At 37.5% G+C, this 12,286-nt stretch overlaps 1 protein-coding gene across 5 annotated transcripts in view; it reads left to right on the top strand.

Annotated features, from left to right (window-relative positions):
• The window catches only part of ogdha (oxoglutarate dehydrogenase a), a 71,618-nt gene that overhangs the window by 358 nt on the left and 58,974 nt on the right, over positions 1-12,286 (top strand). For all 5 annotated transcript variants that reach the window (XM_077223234.1, XM_077223233.1, XM_077223232.1 and 2 more), the window contains exon 2: positions 3,237-3,647. In XM_077223234.1, the coding sequence (XP_077079349.1) occupies positions 3,423-3,647 (225 nt within the window). In that variant the 5' untranslated portion in view covers positions 3,237-3,422. The remainder of the gene's footprint in view (positions 1-3,236; positions 3,648-12,286) is intronic.

The raw sequence follows: 12,286 nt of genomic DNA, 5'->3' as shown, positions 1-12,286 counted from the left end.
AGAAGGACACTTCATTTACCTATCCAGTTACAGAACTGCGTGCCTTAACCGACCTTAATTAGCTCATTATTGTTGCTTGGCTAGGTCAAGGTTTTGTGTTTCATAAGGGAAATACGTAGGGTTTGTGTCTTATTCATTAAACAAATACATTAAACAATAAAAAAGGCAACTTAGTAATAAGTTTAAATTGCATGATTGAACTCCAAGTATCGGCCCCCGAATTGATGGTTAGCATGCGCTGCTAATATTTTTATAAGAACCATGTTTAGTGAAAGGACATAATGATTGACACTCCGTGTCTCCAACAGCCTTCTACTAGGCGTGACTGGTGGGTGGAGTTAGGAGTCTCCGGCCAATGGCGCTCTGAAACGCCTCAGTAGGCGGGCATAGTTGAGTGACTCATCAGTGAAGGGGAGTGGAATGTGGATGCAAGGTCAAAACATAGGCGTGTGGAGGGAGAGAAGGGTCCATGTTTATTTCAACCACATGGTCATATTAGTTTCATTTTAGCGGAAAAGGACATATCCATTATTCATTTTTTTAAAGTAGAGTATAGTTCAGTTTATTACAGTAACAACGGATCTGATTTATTTCTTATGTAGGAAGGAAAGGCAGTGCTTTGTCAAAATGTGAAGAAAACTCTTTTCAAAGTTGCATATTAAATGTTAAGTTAATGATGCCAGAAATACTCGTCTAGATATAAGTCATTTGTTGTGGGGTTCAAGGGTTTGCAGCGTAACATGAATGAAATGTTATATAATGTTTTTTACACATTTGGTTTACTTTCTACAATCAAAATGTGACGTATAAATAACATGGTTTTGCATATCAGATTGCCATGTGATAAATTGTCTTTTTTTTTTAACTGCATATAGTTTGTAGTATGTTATGTGGGTGATTTAAAATAGACTCACCTTTAAACAATAGAAAAGCCATATCTCTGTGTGCACTAGTAAAGATGTTAATTTCTATTTGCAACAAAAGAGGTTAAAGGACAATTCCAAAAAATGAACCTAGGGGTAAATAACACATGGGTTATTCCGTTCTCTGGGATGCGACTAGTCGAAACTGTTTTCCAAAGATGGCTCCTGCTTGTATACGTGAAGTGTACCGTCTTTATAAAGTATCTTCTTATTAAACTGTCTGTACACTTACAAAGTTCTCAATGCTTCGGTTTGCAGGTGGAGACCCTCATTATGCTACCGTGTTAGTGTGGGGCTATTTTGAGCCTTTTTGTTAACTAGCGATTTTAATTTTTACTTAATCTATGCACTATATACTAGCGTTATAAGCTAATCTGTGGTAAAACTAATGCTAAAACTGGGTACATTCGATTATAATGAAAATGCATCCCAGAGAACGGTCGACTCAGTACCCATGTGTTATTTACCCCTAGGTTCATTTTTGGCCAGAATTGTCCTTTAAGTAACAAGCATCAAAAGTTTTTGTAACCTCATTACATCAGTGTTATGCGAGTTAGCATTTGTTGATTGGCAAAGCAGCAGTTTTGTGAAAAACATTCAAACTTCACTTATTTTTTTCATCATTCGATAAACACTACTTATAGTTATCATGATTGCGGTGTGCCTTAAAGGATTAGGTCACTTCCAAATAAAAATTTCCTGATAATTTACTCACCCCCATGTCATCCAAGATGTCCATGTCTTTCTTTTTTCAGTTGAAATTTTTTTTGTTTTTGAGGAAAACATTAGAGGATTTTTCTCTATATAATGGACTTCAATGGCGGCAACCAACGGTTTGAAGATCCAAATGTCAGTCTCAATGCAGTTAAAGGCTCGACACGATCCCAGTCGAGAAATAAGGGTCTTATCTAGCGAAACAATCGCTAATTTTCTACAACTATAAAATAAAAATATATTTTTTTTTAACCACAAATGACCACAAAAAACCATCTCAGAGATGCGCCATGCGTTGTCATCACGTTGGAAAGGTCACGTGTGACATCGTTAAACATCCAGGATATGCACACATAAGGACAATTTTAAACTGTAATCTGACACCAATACATATAAATATGTGTCATTCAACATACAATTACTTTGAATGGTCCTCCTACTCCAAACTTGTAAACTCTGGGTTGGTACTTCCGACTACGTCATGCGTGACCTTTCCAACGTGATGACGTAATGTGTGGCGCATCTCAGAGATAGTACAAGATGGGCATTTGTGGTAAAAAAAAAAAAATATATATATATATATATATACTTTTTTTTTTTTTTCAGTCAAATTTCAGTCTCAATGCAGCTTCCAAAGCTCGACACGATCCTAGTCGAGAAATAAGGTAGCAAAACAATCGGTCATTTAAAAAAAAAAAAAAAAAAAAAAAAAAAAATATATATATATATATATATATATATACTTTTTTTTTTTTTTTTTTAAATGACCGATTGTTTTGCTACCTTATTTCTCGACTAGGATCGTGTCGAGCTTTGGAAGCTGCATTGAGACTGAAATTTGAGCCTTCAAACTTGGTTGCCATTGAAATCCATTATATGGATAATCCTAGAATGTTTTCCTCAAAAACTTTAATTTCTTTTCGACTGAAGAAAGAAAGACATGGACATCTTGGATGACATGGGAGTGAGTAAATTATCAGGGCATTTTTATTTGAAAGTAAACCACTCCTTTAACATAAGAAACTCCAGCCAAAACACTTTTGACACAATTTCATTACTCAAGAACTTTGTGTAAAAACATTAAGTCTTTTATAGTTTACAAGGCCATGAAGGCATCATGTTCTCAAAAATAAGGTTCTTTTGGAGCTCTTGTTCTTTATGAGGAGCTTGACTATCTCTTTGACCTTTGTCTGGACTCAGGAGGTGACCATTGTGCCATGGAAAGTACTAAACTGCATAAACCGATATGAAAGATTACGTTCTTAGTTGGATGAAGATGTTTTGTCTTGATGATGATTGCAGCTACTTTTGTACGTGTGTGTGTGTGTGTGTGTGTGTGTATCTATATCTATATATATATCTATATCTATATCTATATATATATATATATATATATATATATATATATATATATATATATATATATATACTGTTTGTTTTGCTTTTGCACTAAAAAGCTAATTAAAACCTCCATGTCATACCCAGGGCAGAAACTTCCTAACAGCATAGTAATATCTATCAAATCTAATGTCTTTAAATTGCTGAGATAAACTGCACGTTTTAATGCTCCTCTGATTGACTTTTCTGTTTTTCTTCCAGAGAGCAAAACGCAAATAGGAGTAAAAAGATCAAGGGCTTTTGGAACGTGTCCATTCTTGCTCAGGAAATTAAAACACATTTTCCGTTTTGTGCTAAAGAAGGAGGTGACACTTCTCTTTTTTGTTGTGGCACTGGGGTCATCCAGGAACTTGTGAGTGTGGGTGGTGTTCATTTTAATAGACTGCGATGCACCGCTTAAGGACTTGTGCGGCACGGCTTCGGCCAATCACTGCCTCTCAGACTGCTAAAAATCTATCACAGCAGAGGCCAGCATCCACCCCTAGGACGTGTCAGCCATTCAGGTGCTATACTGCACCGGTGGCCGCAGAGCCATTTCTGAATGGAACGAGCTCCAACTATGTCGAGGAGATGTACTATGCATGGTTGGAGAATCCCAAGAGTGTGCACAAGGTAAGAGGCAGAGGACGTGCTGTTGGATGATGTGAAGAGACCTCTCTGCTGTCTTGTCCATTCTCAATCTAAAGTTTTGAGTCTTGGGTGTTTGCATAAAAATACCAAAAAACATCTTAATCCAGGTATACACTGAATTTCCATCTGTCTACAGGTAGTAACTTGTGTGTCTTAGATCACATTACTGGGATCCCTGGACCCTGGTTGTATTTTTAGTGCAGTCATGGGAGTGTGCCGGTTCCAGGACACACTGACACACAGCTGATTCATTATGGGCATTTTATTGTTTTAACCCTCTGCACTTCTAATAAGGTTTTATGTAATAAACCTCAGTTATAATAACCACCTCAAGTTCAAAAGTGAGTACAAGGTCCAGACTCCAGAGTATCTTGGGTTAATGTTTTGCTCACCATCCTTTGAATGGATATTTCCACCCATCCCTCAGGCAATAACGTTTTGGCCATCTAGATCAGATATTCTCTTCAGGTTTAGAAGAGAGGGTACACCCCCACCTGTTGCTACATTGCTATGGTTTCTTGATCTGAATTCCCCCACTTTACTTTATTCTTTGTAATGGTTGCTAACCTTAGACTGCCTTTTAAGCATGTAAATATAAATATAAAATCCTACAATCCTGATTTGTCTTCGTTGACAGAAGAAAGATGTACTTAAGACAATACGGATTATAGACTTAGTCATTTGTCCCCACATTCTTGAAAATATAAATTTTTCATAATGCTGGGTATTGACGCTGATTTCACAAACTTATAGGATTACAATTTTGATTTGATATTGATTCATTTGGATATCTGGTATGAATATTTATCAGTGCATCATTTGACAGTACGTCAAAGTGGTTTAAAAATGAAAACGTGGACAATAAAATCATCTTCTGTGGAGGTCTCAGGACCAAAAAATGTTCGTCCAATCATTGCATTCGGTCTGATGTCCTTACCTGCCTGTCAACATATGGGGCCCTATCATTCACCCGGCACAATGCAGCACCAGGCGCGATGCAAGTGTTTTTTGCTAGTTTCAGCCCGACGCAGTTATCATTTTCAGATCCTGCGCCACAACAAATACATTTGCGCCCATTTGTGGGCCCATGGTTGTGGTGGTCTGAAAACTAGGTGTGTTCAGGCTCATGTTGGCGCGTTACTATTTTAAAGCAACTGAAATTGTCTGCGTCAACTGAAACCTGGTCTAAAGTCAATGGTGCAATATTTTTTTGTTATTTAAAGAGCGAGTTAATATGAGCCTATAGGCGGGTGCATAACAAGCGTACATTCTGCTTATTACACACACAGGGACACGCAGCAGCACACAAACTAGCCTAATATTAAAAATAAAAGGATAACAATGTAAAAGATTATGATTGTGTACATAAAGGTATGGTGGAATCCGGCATGTCCCGTAGATGGTGTTCTCGCGTGCTTTAACCTCACGCACGAGCAGATCTGTTTCCTCTCTGGAGAAGCGTTCAGTCTTTCCGCTTGCAGAATCCGCCATGGCTTGAGCACAGCTGGCTTTTAAAGGGAATGGGAGATGAGACTCTGATTGGTTTATTGCACATTACGCCCAAAACACACCCATTACTCATTATGAGAATAGGGACAACCCTTTTAGACCATATGCTGGGTGTGCTGACCATTTTTCTCGTCATTAAATTGGCAAAAGTGGATTCGGACTTGTCCATAAGTGCACTTGCACCATGCGCTTTAGACCATGCACTTAGGTTGTTAAAATAGGGCCCATGTATTTCCATACCTCCGTGCACCTTGCTCGCACAGACATCACACATCATCAGCCCGTTGTAGACAGTCATGAACAGCGTAAACAAACAGGAAACTTTACAAGATCCTCCTGATCCAAAACAACAAGCTTATGCTGCGTTCATGCCATGTCATAACCGTAATTACGAAATGGCAACCCGTGACGTTCACGTCTTTAGACCCGGATTTATGCGTTTCTATCTGTCAATACTATCAATGGCAAAATTAATCTGCAGCAGTCAGTAGGTACAAGTCAGAGCTCTGTAAGTTTACGATCATTATTATTGTAATGTTATGTGCTTTGAGATATGAGGTAATTTGACGCCGTCTCGTGACGCTTTGCAAACTCTGCTGTGTGCATTCATGTGTTTTTTTTTTTTTAAAGCTAGCTTGCTATTGCTAAGTGCTACGAAATTGCCTACCATACCTTGCTTTAAACGGTGGCTGTCATAATTAGTTTTTAGGGGTGTGACGAGATCTTGTGCACCGCTACATTCATCACTGTCGTTTTGCTGTTTTTATAAAGATAAAAACCATTTTAATTGTAAACTATTGTAAATGACTGCTCTGCTCATAAAGCACGAGTTGCACAGTTCACTGATTCGTGTGACGATGGCGGAGGATTCTTTGTGCAACAGAGCATAAGCGTCTGATAAATGCCTTATCTTTTAGACTGCGCGCTCAGCACCGCCACTCCCTATAGCTTGTTTTCACATGACATCACGTCACTCCGTTGCCATGGCGATACATACAGATGGAGGGCAGGAAGTGATTTTCTATATTTAGGAATCACTGTAACAAACTCAAAATGCCTATGTTTTGCGTCGTTTATGGTTGCTCAAATCGATCAACCACGAGGAGTTTTTATCGTGTGCCAAAATTTGTTGTTCATAAGGGGAGAAAATACAAGAAATTGACAGAAAAATATCGGAAAAATTGCCTTGCAAACCTACGTCTGCGGTCGGGAGGAGCCGAATGGCAAAATGCCCGTGTGTGTCAGTGATCACTTCGTCAAAGCTGAGTTAATACGGCTTATGTGTCTGTTTGTGCAACGTATCAGTTTTTGAACTTTGTAAAGTCAAAGTATGTCTGTGAGACGAGGTAGTTGCTGATATCTACCGCCTCAGTGGCAGGCAAATCTTTCAATTCAGTTGAAAATCGGTCCTCTAAATAACGAATGGATCACGTCCAACATATGTTTAGATTTTTTGTTTATATATTTCTCTTGTAATAGCGTCTAAAGTAGTACAGTACGGACTTTCCTCCATCTCGTCCATTGCGTTCTTCACTTCCTGCCCTCCATCTGAATTTTGCGCGTCAACACAGTCACGTGACTGCAAACAACCTATTCACAGAGTACTCTCAATATCAAACCTATCTCTGGACTGTTTAGTTGTGGCTCTGGTATCTTTTTTGCTCTTTGAATACTGAGAGAGTACTTTGATTATGGTTGCACTTGCACTTATTGTTTGCACTTAATAAGACTAAGAAAACTGTTATTTATTTTTACTGTTTTTATTTCTATGTTCATTTTCTGGAAAGGAGTTAAATTAAGAGGTCACACAATCTCAATCAAAATTCTGGAAGCTCATAATTCATGTACAGTAAGGTCTGAAGTAGGGCTCGCCGCTGGGCGATATGGCCAAAAATTCATATCTCGGTATTTTTTGGTTAAATGGCGATATACGATATATATCTCGGTACTTTTTACGTTTTTCTATTGTTGATCACACTAGTCAACTTAAAATTTTCACCAGGAATTTTGTTTTGAAACTTTTGTTTTGTAAAAAATATGGCACATAGTCACACTTGTGGTGTTCCTGGTCAAAAATGACCGGCCTATAAAAAATAGCTAATAAATCACTCATTATACCATATTTTCACCCAATCTTGGATTCAATCTTTTTGTCAACATGTTCTCTTTCAATTAGGACTGGTTTTATATTTTGATTTGCATCTGAATAATCATAGGCCTCATTTATTTGAGAGTAGGCATTTTATTTTTTGAGTAATTTTGTAAAAAAAATTGAATAATTTTGGAAATATTAAATAAAATCTGAAAAAAATCTGGCATTGTTGATCACACTAGTCAACTTAAAATTTTCACCAGGAATTTTGTTTTGAAACTTTAGTTTTGTAAAAAATATGGCACATAGTCACACTTGTGGTGTTCCCGGTCAAAAATGACCGGCCTATAAAAAATAGCTTATAAATCACTCATTATACCATATTTTCACCCAATCTTGGAATCAATCTTTTTGTCAACTTGTTCTCTTTCAATTAGGACTGGTTTTATATTTCTGTTTGCATCTGATTAATCGTGGGCCTCATTTATCTGAGAGTAGCCATGGTCAAAAATGGTCACAATGGCCGACCATTGAAAGTGAATGGGAGAGACTGAAAATAACAGAACAATTTAGTTTTCAGGAGCATGTTCATTATTTTCATGTACACATATGAGCATGTGTGCTTGCAAACATCGAGCCCTTGGACCTGTGCATGTATCGATACATTTATACACACGCTACCCAGACACACACACATTAAAACACACAAACTTTTTTGAGTATTACACACATTATTTTCCACAGAGAGAAATTTGATCCTACCCTAACCTGCATCTAATATACATTTATTCATCTGATATTACCACACACACACACACACACACACACACACACACACACACACACACACACACACAACTGCCCGTGACTGCAGTGACCCGGCTTCAAAAGAATCTTTCTTTCAACAAAAAAATTAGATTTAGTTATACCGTTTGGGAACAAACTCACTAAATTTCAGTCCAAAGCGATAACATTAACTAGTATTTTCGGGAAAAAGAAAATCTTCTCCGGGTCAAATTGACCCGAACACCACATGAGGGTTTCCACATATGGCACATTTATTGTCTCCAACAACAAATATTTTAGTAATATGTATTTTAGTCAGAATTATTGCGCTACTGTTCTATTGTGCTCGTCTGTTTGGCGCGCATGCGCGCGGCGGCGCTCATTCACGGAAGCTTGAATTTTAGCGGAGATTCATTTGCAGAAGCTCGTCCTCTCCTGACAGTGAAATAGACATATTTGTTTGATTTGTTTGAACATTTACAGATGGAGAATATACCTGTGAAATGTAAGTTAAGCACAGAGGAAAGCACCACGTCTCAAACGCATTAAACAGCGCCAGTATTTATCTTTCAGTCACTAACAGCAGGCTATCTGTCCGAGCATCTGACAGGGCAAGCTGCTTTAAACTTGTTAACTATCTTACCAGTTATTTTGAAGTGCTTAATAAGCTTGTGTCATGTTTAGGACAAATTGTACTGTTCTTTCACTGCAGGATCTCACACTGCGTAACTTACTCCACTATTTTTCAGATGTGTTCGTATCAAACTACTGTATCGATATAAACGGTATTGCCTCATTCCATATCGTGGGGAAAAAAATATATTGATATATTGTACAAACTCGATATACCGCCCAGCCCTAGTCTGAAGAGACTCATGTGAAATCAGGAGAACAGCCAGTCAGTTGAATCTGTGGCAAAACCTTTTACAGTGCTTGTATATTGTTGTCTTTCAATGCATTTGATAAATTATACTCATAAAGTAGAACTCGAATGACATTCATTACAAGATTATTAAAAACATTCTCATCACACCCCTACTAGTTTTCATATTTTATTGTTTGAATATATTTCGTCATAGTGCTGGATGAACTGGTATACTGTTTTCAATTTCATGTATAGTATGTGTATTTAAAAAAAATACTCGCATACCAGTGTGTAGCTGAAACATTTGCTTCATCTTTTCAATGGCAACGACCAGCAATATGGAGTGTTTTGAGAGGGAACCTTTGTTAACCGCATACCCTTCTTACTAGTGGTTATAACTTTAGCAACAATAACCCACACAACTTACTCTCTTTAACATGGCAAATACCATGCAGTGCCCTATGATGACAGAGCCCACAGAATCCAGTCACAAATGGAACTTAATGTTGAATGTCACAGGGTTCGTCTCAATCAGTATATCGAGTACATGAATTTTGGCACTGGTAAGGACGCTGGTTCACTACACATTGACACTGATTACTCTAATTCCAGCAACATGGCAATCAATGACGCCCTCATTGTACAACATCACAACTGGTATTTATGAATAACAGCAGAACTGATATCTTTCTGGCATTATTTTTAATGTTATATAAAGTGCATTATGATAAATATTTTGCTTATTACTTGACTAACTTTTCTTCCTTTTATTTTTGCTCACCAGCCGCTGTGGCTAGTGGTTTTCCAAAGCTACTAGCCACTCGACATTTTCACTGGCCACAAATTTGACATTAATACAATGGGGGAAGAACTGCCATATAGATATTTTTAATATTATCTCATATTTTGGCATCGCTGGCATTTTGACATTTATTTTGTGTGTATTTGACTGTTTAAGCACAATAAGCAATGAAAAATAACTCAATTTAATACTGAGATGTGGCTTTGTGCACGCACTTTGGGTGTATCAGTAAAGTGATGCGGGAATGAGTAAAATTATGCGCAATACAGCAATTTCATGGCGAAATTTAAGCCCTGTAACACTGGTTTGGTTACCGAATAAGATTTTTTTTTTGGGTAAATGTGACATTGTTTACAAGCTGTTTTTATTGACGTCTTTACGTGGTTTGAACACTGAGCGATTACATGTGGCGGGATACGGATTTTGGAAAGTTGTACTCTTTCTTTTAACAAAGCCCTACCTTCAGATGTTCATTCATGTTTGTTTGCGCTTTAACTAGTATTAAAGCGGAAGTGATAATCAGTTCACGTGTACTCCCGCTTCTCTTGAATTGAGCTGTGCTACAGTGATCTTTCACGTCACATTAAACGGCGCGAAATCTCAAATCTGTATTTATTTTTCAATTTCTTAATAAAATGGAACTTTAATTTGAATTCTACAACTTTGTGCTTTGTAGCACGCATCTTTAATTCATATCAAAAGTAACAATGTTCAGTTCATTCATCAACTGAAAACACGATAGTCTAATCGATATTTGAGATATTAGAATTGATATCGGATCATTAGAATTGATATCGGATCGTAGAATTGAATCGATTAAAATCGAGAAATCCATATTTTTTTTACCCAGCCCTACTTTTAAACTCATTCAGATATCGCAAGCCATTGCAGTGTGCATATCGTGATATACATTTGCGATTATTTAGATATATTGTGCAGCCATTCTTGAAGTGCACACACAAATATTTAGCGACACAGAAACTTGTCCACACTGCCCCACGACTTTGAATCGCTACTTTATATTACTCTGTAATAAGGTGGTAACATCGCTATTAAAACTCTCAGCTTCATCGTTAGTAGAGAGACAAAGTACGGAACAGATGCAGGAAATACACCGGGTCATTCCTATACTGTATGTTTCCAGGGTTCTGTGTTCCCCAGATTTAATTATTTTTTTCTTGTTAGATTTTGTTATTAATATGAACATTAGGGTTTTATGTTACATCTTATGTTGTTTAAATGTTTATTGCATTATTTTAGTGTTAAATTGGTTACCATGGGGGAGTTTTGTATTTGTGTGTATGAGACTCTGTAACTTCTATAGTATATATCCCAGCTTGTGGAAAGGCTACTTGTGACAAACTCAATTCATCATGTGTCTCTCTTCCCACCTGTGTTATGGTGGTTATCAGTATAATATTCAGGTGGAAAATTAATTTTATATCAGTTAATGAAATAAGCATTTAAAAACAGTTTTATGCGATCATGCTTTTTATGTGAACTGATGACAACCACTGTTGCCCAGAGCCGGCGGCAGAAACAAATCAATGGACGGGCATTTAATATTCTTGGGGGGGCCTAATTATGACAAACAAATCAATTGTGGGGGGGGTGCGCTTACATGCGCTTCATGCACGCAAGGTCTCGGTCTCGCGCTCTCTACCTCTCTGCCGTGCGCGCTGTTTGAACGTATATTCACGTCGTAGACTTTCGAAAACCGGGACATATTCCTTGTAGCCTTTCGAAAACCGGGACATATTCACATAGCCTTTTGAATTTTTTTTGAGCCTTTTGTATATCATAATTCTTATGAGCCTTTTGTATATCAGGGAGAGTTTATAAATTTCCCGGGACAGGTTGTTAAAAAGAAGAACAATCCCGGAAAAACCGGGACGGGTGGCAACACTAGCTACAACAGTTTCACAGCGATTTCAATATCCTAACTATAATTAGCCTATTGCCCAATCATATTTCGGCTATCATGAGATATCATGTTACAGTTATAGCCTATAGGCTGTTAACTAACATGAACAAACAATGAACAGCTGTATTTTTATTAACTAACATTAACAAATACAGTAACAAATGTATCGCTCATGGTTAGTTCATGTTAGTCATTAACTAATGTTAACTAATGAACCTTGTCTGCATTGTTCCGTGAACACAGCATGCTATAAGCCAACTTCCTATAATAACAGCCAAATAGTCACAAATCTCAAGTTAAGTATTAAATCAACCATGCATAATCAACTACGACACACTCACACACATATTGCATATCAGTGTCAAATGCATAATTTACACCACGTCTGGTGCAACTTACGAAGAGTAATAAAACCAACTGGCCTACTCACGTTCTTAATACAGCTGAAGTCGACGTTTTTGGGATCGTAATCTCATGAGTTTCTCTTTCCATTCGTTTCTGAATAGGCAAATTCGAGCACGTCGCGTCGCTATAACTTTACCGAGATGCTGCGGTCAGAGCGGCTCAGCGGGAAACCCCTTTTTTGTAAACAATCAGTCAAACTTCCGGGAGTTTTTTTTTATAAGATTAGCCTATGAGTCAA

The sequence above is a fragment of the Siphateles boraxobius genome, unplaced genomic scaffold, assembly GCF_051911475.1.
Source record: "Siphateles boraxobius isolate OS27281-9 unplaced genomic scaffold, OSU_SipBor_1 9, whole genome shotgun sequence".
Taxonomy (NCBI): domain Eukaryota; kingdom Metazoa; phylum Chordata; class Actinopteri; order Cypriniformes; family Leuciscidae; genus Siphateles; species Siphateles boraxobius.
Note: the sequence above shows the minus strand (reverse complement) of the source record. Positions and strands in the feature narration are given on the sequence as shown.